The sequence below is a fragment of the Ranitomeya imitator genome, chromosome 7, assembly GCF_032444005.1.
Source record: "Ranitomeya imitator isolate aRanImi1 chromosome 7, aRanImi1.pri, whole genome shotgun sequence".
Taxonomy (NCBI): Eukaryota; Metazoa; Chordata; class Amphibia; order Anura; family Dendrobatidae; genus Ranitomeya; species Ranitomeya imitator.
In genome coordinates, this window is record NC_091288.1 from 45,883,982 (window position 1) to 45,909,926 (window position 25,945).

Sequence of the window (25,945 nt, forward strand, 5' to 3'; positions counted from 1 at the left end):
GGACCTGAAAACTTTCACTCACCCTTCCCGTGTTGTGTAACTTGAGAACAGAAAAGGAAACGCTAAGGAAGCGGCTGCAAACCAAGCGGCTCATTGCCAGAGAAGAAAAATAAGATGAAGATGGATTTCAGAAACTGTCAGTAAGAAATATCCAATTAATTAGATAAATCTAAAAAAAAAGTCCTTGAGAAAAATAAGGACATTGTTAAGAGTGTAGAGCTGCTGACGGACAGTTGTAAAAGCCAGTATATAATCTGTGCAATGCATATTTTACACACAAGGGTAAAGAAAAAGTGTACAGGAGAGCCCCGAAAGATCTGGAGATCTGTATGGAGGAAGGGGCCAAAATCCCTGTGTGTGCAAACTTGGTCAAGAACTACAGGAAATGTCTGACCTCTGTAATTACAAACAAAGGTTTTTGTACCAAATATTAAGTTTTGTTTCTCTATTGTATCAAATACTTATTTCATGCAATAAAAAGCAAATTAATCATGTAAAAATCATACAATGTGATTTTCTGGTTTTTATTTTAACATTCTGTCTCTCACAGTTGAAGTGTACCAATGATAAAAAAGTACACACCTCTCCCTACTTTGTAGGTGGGAAAATTTGCAAATCCAGCAGTGTATCAAATACTTATTTTCCCCACTGTTTAATCCAATGTCTTTTCCAGAGAAATCCATGGTTTTATTGATATCTGTAAATGAACCATTAAGATCTATGGGCCGGACATAGATCTCTCCGAGAATCTGGCCCCAGAGCTTAATTTTAATTTAATAGAGGCATTACCAGTGTGAAACATGTAAATCAGGAGTGGACTGTCAGTCATCACGTCTCACACTTGTAACACCTTTAAAATAATCTCTGGAGGCAGATTCTCAGGGAGATGCATGTCCAGCCCATAGATCTTAAAGGGAACCTGTCACCCCCAAAATCGAAGATGAGCTAAGCCCACCGGCATCAGGGGCTTATCTACAGCATTCTGTAATGCTGTAGATAAGCCCCCGATGTATCCTGAAAGATGAGAAAAAGAGGTTAGATTATACTCACCTGGGTGGGCAGTCCGATCCGATGGGTGTTGCGGTCCGGGGCCTCCCATCTTCTTACGATGACGTCCTCTTCTTGTCTTCACGCTGCAGCTCCAGCGTACTTTGTCTGCCCTGTTGACCTTTCCCGGCACCTGCGCACTGCAGTAATTTGCTCTGCCCTCAACAGGACAGACAAAGTACGCCTGCGCCGGAGCCTGAAGACAAGAAGAGGACGTCATCGTAAGAAGATGGGAGGCCCCGGACCGGACCGCGACGTCCATCGGACTGGACCGCAGCAGGAATGCCCCTGGGCGAGTATAATCTAACCTCTTTTTCTTATCTTTCATGATACCTCGGGGGATTATCTACAGCATTACAGAATGCTGTAGATAAGCCCCTGATGCCGGTGGGCTTAGCTCACCTTCGATTTTGGGGGTGACAGGTTCCCTTTAAAGGGAATCTGTCACCTCATTTTTTGCATATAAGGTGCCACCACTGCCATTAGGGGCTTATCTTCAGCATTCTGTAATGCTGTAGATAAGCCCTGATGTAACCTGAAAGATAAGAAAAACAAATTAGATTATACTCACCTGGGGGGGTGGTCCGGGTCCGATGGACGTCAAAGGTCCGGTTCCAGCGCCTCCCATCTTCTGTCACGGCTCCGGCGTACTTTGTCTGCCCTGTTGAGGGCAGCGCAAAGTACTGCAGTGCGCAAGCATCGGGAAAGGTCAAAGAAGCCCAGTGCCTGCGCACTGCAGTACTTTGTTCTGCCCTCAACAGGGCAGAGAATTACGCCTGCGCCGGAGCCGCGACAGAAGCAAGGAAGAGGACGTTATCGCATGAAGATGGGAGGTGCCGGACCTGGACCTCTGATGCCCATCGGACCCGGATCACCCCCCCAGGTGAGTATAATCTAACTTGCCAGGTGAGTATAATCTAACTTGTTTTTCTCATCTTTCAGGATACATCGGGGGCTTATCTACAGCATTAAAGAATGCTCTAGATCAGGGGTCCCCAACCCGTAGCTCGCGAGCCACATGTGGCTCGCCTGCTCCAGGCATGTGGCTCGCTGACGGTCACTGAAAAAAGTCCCCAAGGAGCTGCCCCGCCGGCAGTATTACCCGCCTCGCTGCCTGTAATACCCGCCCGCCACCTGCTCCTGCTATGTGGGAAAGGAGCCGCCCCGCCGGCTGTATTACCCGCCCCCCTGCCTGTAATACCCGCCCGCCACCTGCTCCTGCTATGTGTGAAAGGAGCCGCCCCGCCAGCTGTATTACCCGCCCCCCTGCCTGTAATACCCGCCCGCCACCTGCTCCTGCTATGTGTGAAAGGAGCCGCCCCGCCGGCTGTATTACCCGCCCGCCACCTGCTCCTGCTATGTGGGAAAGGAGCCGCCCCGCCGGCTGTATTACCCGCCCCACTGGCTATAATATCCGCCCACCACCTGCTCCTGCTATGTGGGAAAGGAGCCGCCCCGCCGGCTGTATTACCCACCCCCCTGCCTGTAATACCCGCCCGCCACCTGCTCCTGCTATGTGGGAAAGGAGCCGCCCCGCCGGCTGTATTACCCGCCCCACTGGCTATAATACCCGCCCACCACCTGCTCCTGCTATGTGGGAAAGGAGCCGCCCCGCCGGCTGTATTACCCGCCCCCCTGCCTGTAATACCCGCCCGCCACCTGCTCCTGCTATGTGTGAAAGGAGCCGCCCCGCCGGATGAATTACCCGCCCCCCTGCCTGTAATACCCGCCCGCCACCTGCTCCTGCTATGTGGGAAAGGAGCCGCCCCGCCGGCTGTATTACCCGCCCCACTGGCTATAATACCCGCCCACCACCTGCTCCTGCTATGTGGGAAAGGAGCCGCCCCGCCGGCTGTATTACCCGCCCCACTGGCTATAATACCCGCCCACCACCTGCTCCTGCTATGTGGGAAAGGAGCCGCCCCGCCGGCTGTATTACCCGCCCCCCTGCCTGTAATACCCGCCCGCCACCTGCTCCTGCTATGTGGGAAAGGAGCCGCCCCGCCGGCTGTATTACCCGCCCCACTGGCTATAATACCCGCCCACCACCTGCTCCTGCTATGTGGGAAAGGAGCCGCCCCGCCGGCTGTATTACCCGCCCCCCTGCCTGTAATACCCACCCGCCACCTGCTCCTGCTATGTGTGAAAGGAGCCGCCCCGCCGGCTGTATTACCCGCCCCACTGGCTATAATACCCGCCCACCACCTGCTCCTGCCATGTGTGAAAGGAGCCGCCCCGCCGCTTGCAATACCTGCCCCGTAATTTGCCTCTCCTCCAGCGTCAGCGACCGCATTCACTCCTGCGCAGTGGAGCGGGTCACTGTGATCTGTTAAAGTCGCACAAAGTCTCGCGAGACTTCACAAATCTCGCAAGACTTTGGTTACTGTGGCTTCTATAGAGCACAGTGAGCCGCGCCTCTGCGCAGGTGTGAATGCAGTCACTGATTGCGGAATCCGGATAGAAGGGCAGGCTAGTCCAAGTAAAGCACTTAGTATAAGTATATATAAGCGTCCTAACAAGCATTTTAAAGATAACCTGTCACCCCCCATTACCTATTGGTAAAAGAGCCACCTTCAGCAGCACTAATGCTGCATTCTCTGAAGGTGGCTCTTATGTTTTTTTTATCACAAGTAATGCAGAAATAGGGCTGTTTTCCACTTGCGAGATACACGTCCGTGTCTCGCATGTGGAAACGAAGCTCTGGCGTCGGCACTCCAGAGCGGAGCGTGCGGCTGCATAGCAACACATGGAGCCGCACGCTCCGCTCTGGAGTGCCAGCGCTTCGTTTCCACATGCGAGACACGGACGTGAATCTCGCAAGTGGAAAACAGCCCATACAAATATAATTGCGTGCCATACCTGTATTGAGTCAGGGAGGTATGTTTTCTCCCCCTGACTCAAGCGCCTCGCTGCCATCCATCATCCCCCTCAGTCCCCCGGGCGCCGCCTTTATCTGCATTGTGGCTCTCGACCAACTTTCATAGCGGAATGTGGCTCTCAAGGTAAGAAAGGTTGGGGACCCCTGCTCTAGATAAGCCCCTAATGGCAGTGGTGGCACCTTATATATGAAAAATGAGGCGACAGATTCCCTTCAACAGCTCCTTTACATGTTAATAAAAATGAGGATTTATGTAGAATAAAACATCAGATCGCAGATATCAAGTTATCATTATATTCAACATTCTATGACCTACATGCCCTTATAAACGCCTTAGGAGGGTTCTTTTTATTATTATAGTGCCATTTATTCCATGGCGCTTTACATAATAATAATAATAATTTTTATTTATATAGTGCCAACATATTCCGCAGCACTTTAAAATTAAGCAGGGACATGTACAGACAATAAATTCGGTACGAGTTAAGACAATTTAAACAGTGACATTAGGAGTGAGGTCCCTGCTCGCAAGCTTACAATCTACAAGGAAATGGGGGGACACAATAGGTGAAAAGTGATTGTTATTTCAGGTCTGGCAATTATAATAAACTAGATGGTGGCCCGATTCTAACGCATCGGGTATTCTAGAATATGCATGTCCACGTAGTATATTGCCCAGCCACGTAGTATATTGCCCAGCCACGTAGTATATTGCCCAGTGACGTAGTATATTGCCCAGCCACGTAGTATATTGCCCAGCCACATAGTATATAGCAGAGCCACGTAGTATATTGCCCAGCACAGAGCCACGTAGTATAGAGACTTAAAAAAAAAATAAACATATACTCACCTATAGCCCGTTGAAGTCCTGCTATACTTACCATCCACCGCCTTTGCCGCTCCTCGCCACGTTCCTGGGACCGCTCCATTGCAAGCGGCAGCTTCCAGTGGTCCCAGGGCTGGTGTGAGCAGAACGTATGATGACGTCGCGGTCACATGACCGTGACGTCACGGCAGGTCCTTGTCGCACACCAGCCCTGGGACGGGACCGGAAGCTGCCGCTTGCAATGGAGCGGTCCCGGGAGCGTGGCAAGGAGCGAGAAAGGCGGCGGAGGGTGAGTATAGCAGGTTTTTTTTTTTTATAATTTTTTTATAATTTTTAACATGACATATTTTTACTATTGATGCTGCATAGGCAGCATCAACAGTAAATAGTTGGGGACACACAGGGTTAATAGCAGCGGTAACAGAGTGCGTTACACCGCGGGCCGTTACCGCTGCCATTAACCCTGTGTGAGCGGTGAGTGGAGGGGATTACGGAGCAGGCGCCGGGCACTGACTGCAGGGGAGTAGGGGAGGGACTAATCGGACTGTGGCCGTCGCTGATTGGTCGCGGCAGCCATGACAGGCAGCTGCCGAGACCAATCAGCGAATGAATAACCGTGACAAAAGGACAGACAGACAGACAGAAGTGACCCTTAGACAATTATGTATATAGATAGGGATTTTCATATAAAGCTGCATGATCCGGTCATCAGCCCGTGTGTTTAAGTGCAATAGTCAAGTATCAAGTGCAGTTATGTGTTCGGAGGGTGTGGAGACAGATGAATAGTAGGGTGCAGATTCAGAATAATATTTGAAAGGAGGGAACAGGGCAAAGTTAGTTTACTGAGTAGTTGATGTGGTAGGCTTGTTTGAAGAGATGCGTTTTCAGAGCGCACTTGAATAGGTCGGGGCTAGGTATCAGTCTGATTGTCTTGGGAAGTGCATTCCAGAGAGCTGGCGCAGCACGAGAGAAGTCTTGGAGACGGATGTGTGAGGTTCGGATTACAGGGGATGTTAGCCTTAGGTCATTTGTAGAACGGAGGGCACGTGTAGGGCGATAGACAGAGATGAGGGAGGAGAAATAAGGTGGTGCAGAACTGTGGAAGGCTTTGTGGGTGAGAGAGATGAGTTTATACTGGACCCTGTAGCGAATGGGTTTACATGGGAAACATGGGAAAAACCCAAATACAATGATCACGAACAAAACGAGTCATCGACTGATACAGGAGGAGAGAGGACCCTGCCCGCGAGGACTCACAGTCTACAGGTTGATCCTACTTACAGATTCCCTTTGACAGATGAATAATGGGAATGTGTAGATGCATGCTACTTGACATACAGGCAGCATGAATTTGACACTGGCTGTTATTGCAGACGGCTATGTTGTAAATTGTAATGCTGCGGCATTTCAGTATTTTGCAAAGCTGGCCAGGCACTGGTGCGGGACTAGCCTGGTGCGGGACTAGCCTGGTGCAGTTCTTAGTTGGCTTCTCCACGTTTCCCGTTGATTGACAGGTCTCCACCACATATGTACATAGGAGAGTCCTGTTAAGTAACTAGAATATGGCAAATCCAGACAGTCTGGACTAACCAGGTATTTTCCTGTAGTCACTAGCTGGGTTTTCAAACTATGTTTCTCTCAAAAGCTGCATTATTTCAGAGTAAAACATATGACTGCAATCGTGGAGCCAGATTCATGCTGCCCATAGTTCAGGCAACATCAATCTAATGACAGGTTCCCTTTAACAAGTGACTTTAATTATGAGAGGAATCAACATTGTTAGATTATTCAATTAGAAATACCCTACCTAATACAGGTTAACAAACGGAAACTATAGCCCAGAAACCATGTGAAAGCCTTATGGCATCTGGACTGAGATCAGACCTCGCGATGGTGCATATGGCACAAGCCGGTGACATCTGTGCAGGGCACATGTTGGTCGTGGCACCATATGGATAACTCATGTACCAGAAAGGACACATTTGGCAGAAAAATCACTTAGATGCACGGGTAGTCACTTGCACTTTATCTATTGACCTGTGAAACATGAAATACTGGATCATAAAACAGCAATACCAGCGAAGGCAGGCGTTATATACAGGCGTGAGAGAATATATATTATACGGGCTACGGGGAGTCAGACCCTACTGACAATTTACATATTTAATTTCCCAGAAGAGTATACATGGCTTATTGGTCTCCTCACTCTGACATGCCAGGCTTGGCTTGTCATTAGTCACAAGGAGAAATGGTACCCCTTAGTTCCCACCAGAGACAAACTGACACCAAAGACATCCAGAAGTTTCCTGTTCCCTCCTTGTGGATTGTGCACTGGTAAATGTATGGGGGCAGGAGGAACAGCTGCCGGGTGAACATGCGCTTTGCTGACAGCTCTATAGCTAGCCTTACTGATTACCAAGACATTAGACTTTAGGGCAAAGTAGAATTTCCATATAATATGCATAGTAATCAGATTTAAAAAAATATAGCCATGTGAAAGGATCAATGAATAGTAATACTCTTAAAAATGACTGTGCAAACCAAGCACAGCTGTTCAGTGCACCGTTATGTGCTCATTCCCACCCATTTGTTTTTCATCTATCTCCACCCCGCTCTTCCTTGATTGACAGCTCTGGCTTTAGAAGTATGGGACAAGAAGCACTGAACTGTTTGGCCACGTCAAGAATGCACCAAGCTCGGTGTGAACAGTCAGGAGCTTTCTCACCAGAAATGTGTGCATTATTGGGGGTGTTATCTACAGAGAAGTAGTGACCATCTGAATAAGTCACTGAAACTATGGAAACATGTGCCACGTCCAGTTATTCCGCCACTTCTGGATTTTCCAAAGGTCAGAACTTTAAGGCTGTGTGCACACGTTGCTGATTTTTTGTGGTTTTTTCACTATAAAAACCGCAAAAAAAAAGCATACATTATGCATCCCATCATTTAGAATGAATTCCGCAATTTTTGTGCACATGATGCGTTTTTTTTCCGCACAAAAAAACGCAGCATGTTCATTAATTTTGTGGATTTTTTGCGGATTTCCCACTATATAATGCATTGGGAAATGTCCGGAAAAGAACGCACCAAAAACGCATGCAGATTTCTTGCAGAAAATTTCAGGTTTTTCTCAGTGGATGCTTTCCTGAAACGGAAAGTACTTGCAAGCAGCATAATACAAAGAATAGCAGGTTTACCCAGAATCCTTTGCAGTAGGCGGAGCTATGCAAATCATCTCTAAAGCATCCACTATGTATTTCCTTTAAGTAGAGGGCTTTTCGGTCTCTTTCGTCCCGCTACATTTAGCCCAACTTGGGTCTCTCCCTAAGGTGGCTAGCATATATGTATAGGTTTTTCTCAGGAAATTTCTGCAAGAAATCCGGAATGTGTGCACATTGCCCAAGTCATATTCAGTCACTATGCCATAAAGGTCTATGGTAGGGAAACACTTTAGCCAAAATCATTTTTCCCAAGCTAGAATATAATATGAAGTAACAGACAACACTTCTAATTGACATATTAAGGTTTTCATTTTTTTTAATAAGTTGGGGGACAACCATTAAGTGGTGCTTGTAATACTCCCCCAAAAATAGACAAGTTTGTCATTCAAAACTAAGTTGGTGACAACCATGATGGGAGCTGTAAGGCCCATAGCTAATCACCAAACCTTCTCTCGACCCCGAATAAAAGATTTCTGGTAAAATCCCCTGTAATAAGACCCTTATTTGTTGAGATCACGAGCTCTGGAGAACGGCCCAGTGAAATATTCAGAATTTCCTCTCCTCCTCCGACATCTGCCAGTGCATTGATCTCTAACCCCTAAATGGAAAACCATTCATCAAAGCAAAAGTCTAAACAGATAGTCCCCGTCTTAAATTACACTTGTAGTAAGTGCATTTACTCCATTAAAGTGGACAGACCATTACCCATCTATAATATAGGTGCCATATAATGGATCTTCAATTAGACTCATTCAGATGGAAATCAAATGCAACAAACAAAGCGAGATAATTGTACGTCCCACCCTAATGATACAGATACATGAAGCCAATAGCTTGGGGTCATTTAATAGTGACCATTATCAAGCTTTCGTCCAAGTAGGGAACGCTGACTGTACAGCTGGGCTCACATGGATTATCAGGTGCTATTACTGCAATAAAGACCCTAAAATTAAGTCTAAAGTTCTTAAAGGAGTTTACCACTAAGAAAAGTAAACCCTTAAAAAGATCTCATACACTTAAAACAATAAACAGTGTAGATTCTCAAACTTCTGAACCCTGCAACAGGGAGACGGCGCTGCTAAAATCTCAGTGTTTGGCTGCAGCGGACTCATGTTGACAACACACATCACCACTTCAGCGTCTAGTGCCATCTACATTGCCACTGAGCTCATCGATTGGCTGCAGTGGTGATGTCAGCTGTTGATAAGATGTAACCGCTGCAGCCAAAACATCAGAGACCCGAGTAGAGGTGTGGAGTCGGCGATGGACTTGGAAATTGCCTGCTCTCTTTGTTGCGTTAGGTATCTAAGAAAGGGTGGGGTCCACTGTCCTTAAAGTAGAAACCCACCCCACAGGCATGCATTCAGTGTGATCGAAGATAGGAGGCTAACCCTGGCATACATAAGCACCTACGGGCAAAAATTAAGAGACCGCTGCAAAATGTTCAGTTTGTCTGAGTTTTCTCATTATAGGGATATTTTTGAGTAAAATGTAAATTGTTCTTTTATTCTATAAACTTCTGACAACATGTCTCCGAAGTTCCAAGCAATAAATTTTGTATTTTTTTTCTGAAAAGGAGAAATGGTCAAAATTAAAAACAAAATAACCCAAGTGCTTTCAGACCTCAAATAATGCAAAGAAAACAAGTTCATAGTCATTTAGAAACAAAAATACAAATGTGTTAACTCAGGAAGAGTTCAGAAATCAATATTTTGTGGAATAACCATGATTTGTAACCCCAGCTTTCAGGCGTCTTGGCTGCTTTCCACCAGTCTTTCACACTGCTCCTGGTACAAACATGTAAGCCGTTCTCCTTTGTTTGATGGCTTGTGACCATCCATCATCCTCTTGATTACATTCCAGAGGTTTTCAATGGGGTTCAGGTCTGGAGATTGGGCTGCCCATGACAGGGATTTGATGTGGTGGTCTCTTAATTTTTGCCAGAGCTGTGTATCTGGGCCATAATCACAAGTCATGGTTGCATTTTGGTATATTAAAAGGTTAACCGTCGGCCCATTTTACCCTCTCATTTTCCTGTTTACCAGTGAAAACATCCCTTATCGAGAGGATAGGTGATACCTTGCTGATCAGTGGGGTCCCGACTGCTGGAACTGGCAACGATCGGCAGAACAGGCCCATTTATCCCCATTAGAATGGAGCAGCACTACGCATGTCCGACCACAGCTCCATTCATTCCCTATGGGGCTGCGAGCACTGCGCTTCCCTTTTCCTGGCAGCCCCATAGGAAGTGAACGGAGCGGTGGTCGGACAAATGTATTGCCGCACTATTTTAGTAAGAGGGATAACATTGGTTGGGGGGAGGGGGGATGAATTGCCGATTGATGGGGGTCCATCAGCTAGAACCCACAGCGATCAGCATGTATCCTCTTTATAGGTGAAGTTTTTTAAACAGGACAACCCCTTTGATGCACGGCCCTCGTGCAATGTGCACGACGCTACAGTAAACATTTTTATGGAGGTCACAAAGTTGATATCCATCATATTGCAGTATGAATTAAACCATGATGATCTTTATATGGTGACACACAGCCTTTAAAGGAATCTGTCAGCAGCATGATGTAGGCAAACAGACCCCGCATCAAATGATGTATCACTTAGTTTACTGGGTGCAGCTGTTCTGGTATAATCAGAATTTTTTGATGTAAAATGCAGCAGAGCTGAGAAAGCTAACCCCGCCCACAGCAGGCTCTCTATGTACATGGTCTATAGACAGTGAGCTGCTCATCATAGGAAGGGGCGGAGTCTGACCAGTGTCTGCATGCCAGCTAGTCACAGCAATGATAATGTTCTAGTGATAAAACCTTCAGTGTAAGTAAACATCAGCCTGACATGTGACACATCATTGAATTCTGTGTTTTAACCCCTATCTCATGCTCTCCTCAGATTACATAGCAAAAACTCGCAGACGGATTCTATTTAAAGCGGTTGTTCAGGCTCGAGGTTCATGTCTGCAGCCAGTGTATGTGACTGCAGACTTGTGAATCCTCACATTGCTTAGCGTGCACACTGTCAGGATTCTCCGGTGTCTGAAGCTGGCAGGGGCACGCTATTTGCATACATGCGGTCACATGCCAACTAGACGTGCTCAGCCTCTCTCTATACAAGTGAATTGACACGTCTAGTTGGAATGTGGCCGGAAGTATGCAAATCACATACCTGAAGTCACATGACCTCCTGCTCCTGGAAAATCAGTGTGGAGAATCACAAGTCTGCACTCCATGCCTGGACAATCCCTTTAATTTGCCAGAGCCCGCCACCTCTGTCTTTTGCATGCGATTCCGCATTGTGTAGCCGTGCCGCAAGCCGATCGTACACGGACCTGCAATTAATAAGGGCGCCATTCACGGCCCGGGCTGCGATCGTGTAGTCATTATGGGACCCCAGACAGAGGTAGGACAATGGCCGCAGCCCCCCACGATCATGGATCAGTAAGGAGACATTACAGGGGCAGCACACGCCCAGAGGCAGAGCCTGCAGGAAACAATAGATAAGGATGGAAGAAAACACAACTCACCAAATAACGTCAGCGCCATGGTCAGCCGGGGCAGGGGGCTCTGGCCTTGCGGGGGTCCTGGGGGGCTGCACTGCATGGAACGTCTTCAAGTTGCGCTGGAAATCACTGCAAGACATAAAAGTTCCAGTGCAGCAGAGCATCCGTGGAGCCAGGTGACAGCAGGGGACATGGCGGCGCACTGCTTACCTGCACATGGAGGAGGACAGGAGCCCGCACTGTCGCTCCCTCAATGGATGACTCGAGATGATCGCAGTCACACCGCATCCCTCCGGCTCCCGGCCGCCATCTTGCTGGCTTCCCCCCACATGACCAGACAGAGGCGGCGGTCAGGCTGGCGGCTGCCTGCGTTGTCCTGGCAACAGGAAATCCTCGCTACCTCTCTCCCACCCAGCGCCTGGGCTGCTGTCACATCCAATGTCCAGCTGTTGTCACCTCCACCACAGAGAGTAGATGGCGCCTATGTTATAGCAGCAAAGGCAACTGCGCAAATAGCAATTCCCTATCAGGTCCCCCATAGCAACCAATCAGGATCCAGCTTTGACATTTGCAGTGCAGCTTTGAAAATGTTAGCAAGGATCTGATTGGTTGCTATTGGAAACCTTTTCTACAGTAGTGGATTTTGTTGCTGAAAAATTGGGGGAGGGGGAATATGGCTGAAAGCAGAGATGGACTGATAGTCTGGTGTCGCTAAAGGTACCTTCACACTGAACAACTTTACAACGAGAACGACAGCGATCCGTGACGTTGCAGCGTCCTGCATAGCGATCTCGTTGTGTTTGACACGCAGCAGCGATCAGGATCCCGCTGTGTTATCGCTGGTCGTCGCTGAAAGTCCGGAACTTTATTTAGTCATCAGGTCGGCGTGATTCGTCATGTTTGACAGCAAAAGCAACGATGCCAGCAATGGTTTTTCATGGAGCAACAACCAGCGAGAACGATAAGTACGTCACTGGATCACTCCTGCATCGTTCTGCTGTTGCCGGTGTTTGACGTCTCCTAGCGACCTAAACAGCGACGCTGCAGCGATCGGCATCGTTGTCTATATCGCTGCAGCGTCGCTTAATGTGACGGTAACTTCCGAATGAAGCCGCGACAATGATCCTATGGCCCCAGATACCTGCCGAGATGCATGCGTATCATACATACGTCTCAGCAGATGTCACATCCGCTTTGCTTGTACAGTAAGGCATTGCTCACACGTAGCGTTAATGCTGCTTGTCTTCTGCCCCATATTTTGCGCCGAATTATGCAGGTAAAAAAACGTTGAATTTTGAAGTTCAGCATCAAGGTTTTTCTGTACGATATTAAAAAAAAAAAAAGCATTAAAAACACTGCTCCAAATCTGCACCAAAAACGCATCAAATAAGGGGGAATACGTGTAAAGAAAAATGCAGGAACTGGAGAAGACTGTTACTGTGTAGTTTGGTGCGAGTCGTGCAGACACAAAGAAAGAAGACGCCATATAGTGAAGCTTATGTAAAAATTAAAGTTATGGCTGCTACAGATATGAATAAATGAACACGAAATACATCCATAGGTCCCAACTGTCCCAGAGACAGTGAAACAGTCCCAGATTTTAGGTCTTCACTCTACTGTCCCGAGTGGTCTGCTGGATGTCCCTCACTGCTACCATTCCCCTCTGACATCCCTTGCCACGGTAGAAAGGAATGGTAAATGCCCAGTTCTGACGGTTGCTGAGGGTCCCAGTAGTCGGCTCGCTGAGGGTCTCAGTAATCGGCTCGCTGAGGGTTCCAGTGGTTGGCTCGCTGAAGTTCCGAGTAGTCAGCTCCCTGATGATCTCAGGAGTTGGCTTACTGAAGGTCCCAGTAGTCGGCTCGCAGAGGGTCTGAGTAGTCGGCTCGCAGAGGGTCTGAGTATTCTGCTCACTGAGGGTCCCAGTAGTCGGCTCGCAGAGGGTCTGAGTAGTCGGCTCGCTGAGGGTCCCAGTAGTCGGCTCGCAGAGGCTCTGAGTAGTCAGCTCCCTGAGGGTCCCAGTAGTCGGCTCGCAGAGGGTCTGAGTAGTCGGCTCGCTGAGGGTCCCAGTAGTTGGCTCACTGAGGGTCCCAGTAGTCGGCTCGCTGAGGGCCTCAGTTGTCGGCTCGCTGATGGTCCCAGTAGTCGGCTCCCTGAGGGTCCCAGTGGTCAGCTCGCTGAGGGTCCTAGTGGTCGGCTTCCTGAGGGTCCCAGTAGTCGGCTCGCTGAGGGTCCCAGTAGTCGGCTCCCTGTGGATCCCAGTAGTTGGCTTGTTGAGGGTCCCAGTAGTCAGCTCGCTAAGGGTCCCAGTAGTTGGCTCGCTGAGGATCCCAGTAGTTGGCTTGTTGGGGGTCCCAGTAGTCTGCTCGCTAAGGGTCCCAGTAGTTGGCTTGCTGAGGATCCCAGTAGTTGGCTCGTTGAGGGTCCCAGTGGTCGGCTCCCTGAGGGTCCCAGTAGTTGGCTCCCTGAGGATCCCAGTAGTTGGCTCGTTGAGGGTCCCAGTGGTCGGCTTGGTGAGGGTCCCAGTGGTCGGCTCCCAGAGAGTCACAGTAGTTAGGCTTCGACCAATTAACAAGATATCGCCCATACTGCAGATAAGTGATGTCTCGATTTCACCAGACAGCCCCTTTAACTCTTTTTATGCTTGGAGCACGAGATGAAGTTCTGTTTCCTGCACAAATAGCGAGCATTATATATACATATGTACTATAAATTTGCAGTAAGGCCGGGGTCACACTTGCGTGTGTAATGCGAGAAACTCGCACTAGTCTCTTGCATCAATACCCGGCACTGCCGCCGGCACTCAGGACCGGAGTGTGGGCCTGCATGTATTTCTATGCAGCTGAACGCTCCGTTCCCGTGTGTGACCCCGGCCTTACTGCAAATTATGTACTCCTCCTTGGCTAAAAATAGATTCATATAAATTGAGGGGGCACCATAATGTAAAATATAGTGGGATCCAAACAAGCCTACAAAATGTAAATCATAAACAAGAAAGAGAAAAAGATGTAGGCCATGAAGTAAGGATCACCACACAAAAATACACAAGTACAAATTTTATTAAGTACAAATCCACACGAGAAAACCTTTAAAACATTAAAAAGTCACACATGTGACATAACCATAGAATGAATAAGCTTACAATAAAGCTATAACCCAGAATCACACATGTGGGACAAAAATTAGTATACCAGGGTCCCCTGACGAAGCCACCTGGAGTGGCGACACGCGTCGGGCACCCTTTCCTTGCCTGTCCTATCACCATCTGTGGTCCACCTGCTGACTTTATCACTGCCTCATAACATTCAGCCACAGTCACTTACCCGTTCAGTCAAGTCTCTACAGGTCTGTTTCAACTTTCTGCCGCATGGTCTAGCTTGGGTTAATATGCAATTGCCCTACTTATGTTTCTCCGTGGGTGGATAGATACATTTGTCATTCATTTGCTGACTTGTATTTTGGGTAAGCCGTTGATCTCATTTATTCTATTTTATGGCACACTAGATGGTGGCCCGATTCTAACGCATCGGGTATTCTAGAATATGCATGTCCTCGTAGTATATTGCCCAGTCACATAGTATATTGCCCAGCCACGTAGTATATTGCCCAGCCACGTAGTATATTGCCCAGCCACGTAGTATATAGCCCAGCCACGTAGTATATTGCCCAGCCACGTAGTATATTGCCCAGCCACGTAGTATATTGCCCAGCCACGTAGAATATAGCCCAGCCACGTAGAATATTGCCCAGCCACGTAGAAAATTGCCCAGCCACGTAGAAAATTGCCCAGCCACGTAGAATATTGCCCAGCCACATAGTATATTGCCCAGCCACGTAGTATATTGCCCAGCCAGGTAGAATATTGCCCAGTCACGTATGTAACAGGTTAAAAAAGAAAAAAGAAACATACTCACCATCCGAAGAGCCCGTTGTAGTTCCGGCGCTTGTGTGCGGTGTCCAGTCCCAGGATTGGTATGAACGCAGGACCTTCCATGATGTCGCAGTCACATGACCGTGACGTCATGGAAGGTCCTTCGCCCATAGCATCTTTGGAAGCGGAACCTGCTGCTTGCAGTGCCGAGGAGAGGACGCGACGGCGGAAGGTGAGAATAAGGTTTTTTTTTTTAATTATTATTATTATTATTATTTTTATTATTATTTTTAATTATTATTATTTTTAACATTAGATCGTTTTACTATTAATGCTGCATACGTAGCATCAATAGTAAAAAGTTGGGGACACACAGGGTTAATTGCGGCGGTGACGGAGTGCGTTACCCGCGGCACAACGCGGTCTGTTACCGCCGGCATTAACCCTGTGTTAGCGGTGACCAAAGGGGAGTATGCGGGCGACAGTCACTGACTGCGGGGAGTAAGGAGCGGCCATTTTCTTACGGACTGTTCCCATCGCTGATTGGTCGTGGCAGCCATGACAGGCAGCTGCTGAGACCAATCAGCGAATGAATAACCGTGACAGACAGAAGGACAGACAGACAGACGGAAGTGACCCTTAGACAATTATATAGTAGATTCTTGTTGCTGAGGGAGGCTATTTGTACAATCATATTTTTTCCCCTCTCCTATCTTTCAGTATTATTTGATGGTATGCTGTTTATACATACATACTGTATATGCTGGTATAGTAATTTTTGCCCCACATGTGTGATGGGTTCTGGGTTATAGCTTTATTGTAAGCTTATTCGTTTTATGGTTATGTCACATGTGTGACTTTTTAATGTTTTAAAGGTTTTCTCGTGTGGATTTGTACTTAATACAAATTTGTACTTTGTGTATTTTTGTGTGGTGATCCTTACTTCATGGCCTACAACTTTTTCTCTTTCTTGTTTATCCTTGGCTAAAAATACTCTCTTAGAAATTTTGAGGACAATTTTACCCCGTCATAAATAAATGTACAGGGACTTCTGGATACAATGCTGTCATGATAGGGCCACAGAAGAGGAGGGAGATTGAACAGGGACGAAATGGTAAATTAAATATTATTTATTTTTTCTTTTTAATCCCAATAAAGAAGAAGATTTTGACCAGGGAAGAAACAGACTTTGCCCTGGGGAGGAATCAGATTTTGTCTGAGGAAGAAAAAAATGGAGTCCCCAACACTACACATGGAGGACAGGTGGTGAGTGACAGACCCCACACTACACATGGAGGACAGGTGGTGAGTGACAGACCCCACACTACACATGGAGGACAGGTGGTGAGTGACAGACCCCACACTACACATGGAGGACAGGTGGTGAGTGACAGACCCCACACTACACATGGAGGACAGGTGGTGAGTGACAGACCCCACACTACACATGGAGGACAGGTGGTGAGTGACAGACCCCACACTACACATGGAGGACAGGTGGTGAGTGACAGACCCCACACTACACATGGAGGACAGGTGGTGAGTGACAGACCCCACACTACACATGGAGGACAGGTGGTGAGTGACAGACCCCACACTACACATGGAGGACAGGTGGTGAGTGACAGACCCCACACTACACATGGAGGACAGGTGGTGAGTGACAGACCCCACACTACACATGGAGGACAGGTGGTGAGTGACAGACCCCACACTACACATGGAGGACAGGTGGTGAGTGACAGACCCCACACTACACATGGAGGACAGGTGGTGAGTGACAGACCCCACACTACACATGGAGGACAGGTGGTGAGTGACAGACCCCACACTACACATGGAGGACAGGTGGTGAGTGACAGACCCCACACTACACATGGAGGACAGGTGGTGAGTGACAGACCCCACACTACACATGGGAGGACAGGTGGTGACAGACCCCACACTACACGTGCAGGATAGGTGGTGAGTGACAGACCCCACACTACACATGGAAGACAGGTGGTGAGTGACAAACCCCACACTACACATGGAAGACAGGTAGAGAGTGACAGATAGCACACAACATATGGAGGGTAGGTAGAGAGCGGCAGACCCAACACTATACATTTTCCCCTCCCAGTTCTAATTTAGTAAATTTTTGCATCAAATGAAAAAGGGGATAAGAGATTCCCAAATCATTGTATTCTTGTTTTCTTTATATTTTCGCACAGCATCCCAACTTTTTTTCTGAACTGAGGTCATATTATATTGTGTAATATGTGAAATATTACAAAATGTAATATTGTATCAAGTAAAATGCAAATATCCTACTTGAGATGTGCTCAACAAGAAGTAGTTTGACACAGATTTTGGAGCATACCGTACTCCAAAATCCACGTGAAAATATTCTTTAAATATGTGTTAATTTCACATTAATTCAATTTGGAAAACGCCAATAATGCCCAGGCACAGCTTAAATAATCATGTCTAAAATGTTTCATGTGAGCATATTCAAAGGCCCCGGATTCATCATTTGTGTTTTTTTCTGGTATTCATTTCTGTTTTGTTTTGTTTTGTTGCACCAGATTCTTCAGTATGACACACTTGGTTCATGAATTTTGTGCAAAATAAAAAAATGCTCTTTATTTTTTTCATGAAACTGTTTTGCGACTTTTTAGTGCAAAAAAAGTTGCATGTTCCTCTAAAATGTCTCAAAATTTGTGCAAAAAAAAAATCTGGTTTACGTGAAATTTTGAAACTTTTTTAAAAAGTTGATATTGACATTTGGAAACCCCAAACCCTGTCCCCAAATAGACTATATAAAAAGGTCTAAATTAAAAGAACACTAAGGAGCAAAATAAAATCAGGCGACGAACAAACCCCAAAGACTAGACAAACAAAAAAATCATTTTTTTTATATGAATATGGAAGCGGATCTCATTCAAAGTCCACATTAAGAAAAAAAAACATTTCAAATACTCATTGATGTGAATTTTGTAGCAAATCTACGTGTCCTCGTAAAAAAAGCAAAAAGAAAAAAAACCTTTGTGTGATCATACCCTTAGAGATGTGTAATTGTTCTGTTGAGGAATCTCTGCAAATGTTTTGTCATCTTATGAACTATTGTAGATCACTGTATGTTGTCTGGCTATATGACATGGCTGCAATGCAATAATGTTAATAGCAATGATTGCTGGAAGATGATACTGTGCTGCTCATGAAACATTTTATTGGCCATAAGAAAAGCTGCCATGGTCTTAAAGGAAGGGAGGTAACCACTCCAGGAAAAATTACTGCAGTGACAAGTTCCAAAAAGATTGTCTGCAACGATTATAAAAAAGAACATTTATTCATAACCTTGTTTTAAAAAAATATGTCTTTGTTCTGTGTGGAATGATGTATTCTGTATTCGTGAGCAGAACACAATGCTGGGTGTGGGTCCTGTTCATTAATAGACAAGTGAATCCAACAAAGAAGATCAAACTTATAACCATGGTCATAAGGCAGTGCCGAGTGTCGAGAGACATCCCTGTGGCAGCACGGTGGCGCAGTGGTTAGCACAGCAGCCTTGCAGCGCTGGAGTCCTGGGTTCTAATCCCACCCAGGACAACATCTGCAAAGAGTTTGTATGTTCTCTCCGTGTTTGCGTGGGTTTCCTCCGGGCACTCCGGTTTCCTCCCACATTCCAAAGACATACTGATAGGAAATTTAGATTGTGAGCCCCATCGGGGACAGCGATGATAATGTGTGTGCAAACTGTAAAGCGCTGCGGAATATGTTAGCGCTATATAAAAATAAAGATTATTATTATTATTATCCCTGGGGACTTCATCATTTGAGAGGGAGTTGCCAAAGTTGTGTTTAAACTTTTTAACTTTGTCTCTGCACAGCACAGCTCCGTTGATGGAATAGTAGCCACGGCCGGGTACTGCACATCCACCCCCTCTGGATATGAGTAGGGGGCGGATGTGCAGTATAAAAGCTGCAGTCACTATACAGATGATGGCGCTGTGCTGTGTAGCTGCATAACAGGATTTCCAGCCACCACTGACACTGGGAACAGCTGATTGACGGGGATGCCGAGTGCTGCGCCTCCACCTATCAGACATTAATGACCTATCCTAAGGATAGGCCATCAATGGAAAGTCCAAGACAACCCCTTTAAGTGTTCTGTTATGTTCTGTTCTGTTAGATTTGCAGTGGTATGATACGCCTTCCATTTCACTATGATCGCTTGCACAGTGCTCCTTGGGATGTTTAAAGTTTTGGAAATCATTTTGTATCCAAATCCGGCTTTAAAATTCTCCACAACAGTATCATGGACCTGCCTGTTGTGTCCCTTGGTCTTCATGATGCTCTCTGTGCTTCAAACAGAACCCTGAGACCATCACAGAGCAGGTGCATTTATACAGAGACTTGATTACACACAGGTGGATTATATTTATCATCATTAGGCATTTAGGACAACATTGGATCATTCAGAGATCCACAATGAACTTCTGGAGTGAGTTTGCTGCACTGAAAGTAAAGGGGTCGAATAATATTGCACGCCCCAGTTTTCAGTTTTTGAATTTCCACAAAATTTTTAAATAACCAATAAATTTCGTTCAACTTTACAATTGTGTTCCACTTGTTGTTGATTCTTCACCAAAAATTTACATTTGGTATATTTCTGTTTGAAGCATGATATGTGGGAAAAGGTTGAAAAGTTCCAGAGAGCCGAATACTTTCACATTCAAATTACAGGCTGATCCAACTTCAGTGGAAATGCCTCATGACAAGGAAAAGATGATCAGTATTGTGTGTGGCCTCCACTTGCCTGTATGACCTGTCTATTGTACAACGCCTGGGCATGCTCCTGATAAGGCGGTGGATGGTCTCCTGAGGGATCTCTTCCCAGACCTAGAGTAAAGCATCCGCCAACTCCTGGACAGTCTGCGGTGCAACATGATGTTGGTGTTCCCAGACATGATGTCCCAGATGTGCTCAATCGGATTTAGGTCTGGGGAACGGGCGGGCCTGTCCATAGCTTCAGTGCTTTCTTCTTGCAGGAACTGCAGTCACACACTCTCCTGTCACATGAGGTCTGGCATTGTTTTGCATTAGGAGGAACCCAGGGCTAACCGCACCAGCATATGGTCTCCCAAGGGGTCTGAGGATCTCATCTTGGTACCTAATGGCAGTCAGGCTACCTCTGGCGAGCACATGGAGGGCTGTGCGGCCCTCCAAAGAAATGCCACCTCACACCATTACTGACCCACTGCCAAATCGGTCATGCTGAAGGATGTTGCAGGCAGCAGATCGCTCTCCACGGCATCTCCAGACTCTGTCACATCTGTGGCATGTGCTCAGTGTGAACCTGCTTTCATCTGTGAAGAGCACAGGGCGTCAGTGGCGAATTTGCCAATACTGGTGTTCTGTGGCAAATGCCAAGTGTCCTGCACGGTGTTGGGCTGTGAGCACAACCCCCATCTGTGGACGTCGGGCACTCAGACCATCCTCATGGAGTCGGTTTCTAACTATACAGACACATGCACATTTGTGGCCTACTGAAGGTCATTTTGCAGGGCTCTTGACAGTGCACCGCCTGTTTCTCCTTGCACAAAGGCAGAGGTAGTGGTCCTGCTGCTGGTTTGTTGCCCTCCTACGGCCCCCTATATGTCTCCTGGTGTACTGGCCTGTTTCCTGGTAGCGCCTCCAGCCTCTGGACATTACGCTCACAGACACAGCAAACCTTCTTGCCACAGCTCGCATTGATGTGCCATCCTAGATGAGCTGCGCTACCTAAGCCATTTGTGTGGGTTGTAGAGTCTATCTCATGCTACCACGAGTGTGAAAGCACAACCAACATTCAAAAGTGACCAAAACATCAGCCAGAAAGCATTGGTACTGAGATGTGGTCTATGGTCCCCACCTGCAGAACCACTCCTTTATTGAGGGTGTCTTGATAATTGCCAATAATTCCATTTGCACAACAGCATGTGAAATTAATTGTCAATCAGTGTTGCTTCCTAAGTGGACAGTTTGTTTTCACAGAAGTTGATTTACTTGGAGTTATATTCTGTTGTTTAAGTGTTCCCTTTATTTTTTTTGAGCAGTATATATATATATATATACAGGGTGGAGCGCGGTAATTTGCTGATTTGGGAATGAAATAAAAAAATTATGATCATTAGAAAAATTTATTTTATATTTTAATTATACTGAACAGTAATGGAATTTTTAAATTACATGGTTTTAAATAGTGTATCTGGCAAATGTCGACCTTCGCTATCCACACACTGCTGCATACGTTTTCTGAAGTTTTCATGAACTCTAACAAGCATGTCCACATGTTCACAGCTATGGCACGACCATTATCCTGAAAAAAGTAAGGACCAATGATGCCTACTCGTGATATGGCGCACCACACAGTGACGCGGTCCGAATGCAGAGGTCTCTCGTGAACTTCTCTGGGGTTTGTTTCACTCCAGTAACGCATATTTTGTTTGTTTACACACCCACTGAGGTGAAAATGTGCCTCATCAGAAAAAAACACAATTGCGTCACGGGGTATCGTTGCTAACATGTCTTCACAAGAGGTCCGCCGTGTCAAATAGTCCCATGCTGACAAATGTTGGACCACGCACATTTTATACGGGTGAAAATTCAGTTCATCATGAAGAATCCGGTGGAGAGAACGTCTTGAAATGCCAAGAGCAAATGATTGCTTCCGAGCAGAGCGTTTCGGAGATTGCAGTACTGCTGCTCTAACTCTCTCGATGTTTTGTGGTGTTGTAATCCTTCTCTCAGGTCCCCTTCGTACACGACACATTCCCTGCTGTTCTGAATGCATTCACCCAATTTACAATTGATTGCCGTCCAGGAACACGTCCGCGTGGAGGAACAGCGAATTGTAAACGAAAAGCACGCTGCACTGCAATGATCGAGTGGGCATTTGAAAAATACGCTTCAACACAAAATGACCTCTCCTCACGTGTCCACTGCATGATGGCAACTGAAAGGCAGAGGAATACAAATCTCCCATCAGCCACTGTATGCCACACCCACTCTCCCCTCTCTTCGACCGACAGTGCCGCCACAGCATGCAGTGCAAAAAAGCAAATTACCGCGCTCCACCCTGTATATATATATATATATATATATATATATATATATATACATAATGTAGCTTTGTCACCTTAAAAGGAGGGGGGCCCAGATACATTTCCTGCACTGGGGCCCCAAGCTGTCTGTGTCCGCCCCTGTATGAAATGTATGAAAAAAAAGTTCTGATCTTGTGGCCAATAGCAACCAATCACAGTGTTGCTTTTCTTATAGTTATCTTCAAAAGAAAGCTTCATTGTGATTGGTTGCTACCGGCAACAAAGACATTTTTACCAAATATTGCCAATACCAGAGTTGATTTGTGGAACTTCTCTGGGGGGTGAGTGTAAGGGGGGCTTAAAGGGGTTGTCCAGGTTTGTGTCTGCAGAATTGTGAATTCTCTCAGTGTGTGCTGTCAGGATTCTTTGGCAATGGCGAGACCAGGTGGTCTTGTGACCACTGCCCGCTCTTGCTGGTCATGTGACCACCACCCGCTCCTGCTGGTCATGTGATCACTGCCCGCTCCCGCTGGTCATGCAGGGGAATCATAACAGTGAGCAAATCACCCACTCATGATTCTGTAGTCACATAGAGGGACTGCAGACTTTTCAGCCTAGACAACTCCTTTAATTACAATAAGTGTATGTAGGGCATTACTATTCTAGATTTTTTTCCCAATCCTGCTCTTTTTTTAACACTTTATTTTGCAGGTGTCAGAAAAAGAGGGATAACCTGTATTTCATAAAGGGGCTTTCTGCCATGTTTTATTCTCCATTAAACGCCCCAGCCTTGTCCAAAAATAATATAAATTATATATAGTCACCTGCGGATCCCCTTTCATAGTGCAACCCAGGTGCGCCGCAGGTCTCTGAGCCTTCTTTTATGATGTGGATATTATGTGAACACTAGAAGGGGGATGTTCAAGAGCAGAGAGGACACTGAGACGCTGTAACCCATGCTATGAGCTTGGATATAGTTTAAAAGCTTACTCCCCTAAAAAATCAAATTGTTCCCATGTGGAGACATGGGAGGTTGGCAGGCGCCCCGGTCCGCTAGCTGAAACGTCATAGATCAGCGAGCACCCCGCCGAATGCCTGCTGTCCTTTTAACATGGGCATAACGCAGTTAATTAAAACAATGCTGTGTCTTCACACCCCCAGTTATTGGATAGGGGATAATTTGCTTATTGCTGGGTCCGAACAATCCTAGTGAGCCCTTGTCCTGAATTAAGTGGAGATGTTTGTGAAGGAAGTATTTTACTGATATTATAGTTTCCTTTACGATTAAATAACTAGTTAAATAAGTTATACACATGAGTGCTGGCATCACTGTCACTGCTTCCTGTCAAATTGAGCATGAAGAGGAAGTCAGAGATCAGCTGCAGTCTGGACTTCCTCTTCATGTTTGATTTGTCTGAAGGCAGGGATAATGATGCCTGCACTGATTGGGCACTGTCATCACGTGTCGCAACAATGCACTCCAGCCCCAGGACCGCAAGTGCTGACACTGCTGGAATGGCGCCGCCACGGGAGGTGAATATAGGTTTTATCATTTTTTAGGGTCAATCATTTGAATGAAGAAGGGGTTGTCCTAGTAGTGGACAACTCCATTATGGCTGCATCCAAATGACTGTCTCCACACAAAGGATATAACATCTTCCCACTCTTATTGCAGATACCCAGAACCACAGGGGTTCTCCTGGAAGAATACTGAGAGGGGTTAAACTTAGCTCCTGGATCCTGAGCTTCAAAGGGGTTAGCAAATAGTTTGTAACTGGACAGAATATTTTCTATTGACTGTATAGAGAGGAATTAAAGGGGAAAGGTGTGCACTCTGTTGGGGTGAAGCTAGTGCAGGCTGAACCTGGAATGGATCCAGTAAATTAATAGATTTGGACAAACAACCACACTCAGACAATGTATTCAGGTTGTAGGTCCAGCAGGAGGGAGGACTGTCACACTTCCGCCTTCCTCTCTCCTGCTGGACCCACAATGCCTCTAGGGACGCTGCTCCCTGTCCGTGCCGTTCCAGACCCCCGCACTTCCCAGCTTTCTTGGCTACTTTGTGAAGCCTCTGTCTCCATCCATCCGACAAGTCCCCCTCTCTCTTCCATCACTCTCTACTCATTAAGTGAGGTTTGATAAAGACCCAAAGGGTCTAAACGTTACCTCAGAACTCTATTGACCACTGTGGTGTTACTGAATAAATACTTCACACTTCTGATGCAATCTGAATACATTGTCTGAGTGCGGTTGTTTGTCCAAGTCTATGTATAGAGAGGAAGGCGGAGACACAGGATATTTGAAATGCCACAACTTAGCCCATCATCCATTCACAAACAGCAATTTTTAAATGGGTCAATCCGGGTCATCCTGGAAATATGATCCTATGGTTAGGACTATAAAAGGCTGGCACAAAAAGAAGTTGTTCACATGTGGATGCTGTGTATGCTGATGTGATCCATAACTCATTTCTCTTTCCCTCAAGGAAACAGAAGATAACTGTAGACGGAAACATTTAGATATTTCTGTTATTTCTCCCTTTTTGTTTTAGAACTGTTTTGCATCATTTTATCGCTTTATTTTTACCATTTTATATCTTTTATTGTACGCACTGTATATTTTTATAATAAAGTTTAAATTTTTTATTAAGTTTGATCCTTGTATGCTTTAAAGAATCCATAGACTTTCAGAGACTGTGTGACCTTTTGATTGCCAGACAGTAACATATTTTGGGGACTTATCACCCTGTGTGTTTGATGAGTGGGGTAAGTGCTAAGTAATTGCGGTGTGTGGACTGTGTAGGGCGTGATTTATGAAAGTAACTGAATTGGAAGTGTTTCTGCGCTCTCTGGAGTTATAGTAGATAAATAGATAAAATTGCAGTTTTATTGTCAATGTGTTTCAGAGTCCACTGTCCTTCCTCAGGACACTATACAAAAATAGTGATTTATGCTAACTTTATAGCCTAACACAGAGGTTGAGAGTTGGATTGGATGAGAGGAGATAAATTAACCCTTGCAGGTGCACCCCACGTCATGTGTTCAGAAGTGTGTAAATGACTGTGGTCATGCTCGGTCTTCACTCCATTCATTGGTTATAAGACTGCTGAAAATAGCAGAGTGCTGTACTTGGTGTCCCATAGAAAATGAACCTCCTCTCAATTCAGAACAGGATTGCAGAGCCCCAATATCGATGTTCCAAAGCCCCCGTCTTGATATCACTGGTGGTCTCAGCAGTCAGACCACCAGCAGTCAGCAATTTATAGCCTATTAGAAGGGGCATAGGGGCATGCCACTAGAAGTGTTATTAGGGGGGACGTGTCACTAGCAGTGTTATTAGGAGGCATGTGCCATTAGTAGTGCCATTAGTAGTGGTATTAGGAAGGTCAAATACAGACATTGCATTAGCAGACACATAATTACCGCCCTTATATTTCTGTTTGCCTTCATATTGTGGCAGCCATGGATCTAACATATACAACTACCTGAGTGCTGTATAAAATAAAGACATAAGGAGACCGATCA

The 25,945-nt window shown here is 46.2% G+C and overlaps 1 protein-coding gene across 1 annotated transcript in view; it reads right to left on the bottom strand.

The window, feature by feature from the left end:
* Positions 1 to 11,985, bottom strand: part of CHN1 (chimerin 1) — a 122,296-nt gene extending 110,311 nt beyond the window's left edge. The window contains exons 1-2 of the mRNA XM_069733182.1: positions 11,694 to 11,985; positions 11,508 to 11,612 (exon numbers count right to left, since the gene is read on the bottom strand). Coding sequence (XP_069589283.1) covers positions 11,508 to 11,583 — 76 coding nt within the window. The 5' untranslated portion in view covers positions 11,584 to 11,612; positions 11,694 to 11,985. The remainder of the gene's footprint in view (positions 1 to 11,507; positions 11,613 to 11,693) is intronic.
* Between the last annotated feature and the right edge of the window lie 13,960 nt (positions 11,986 to 25,945).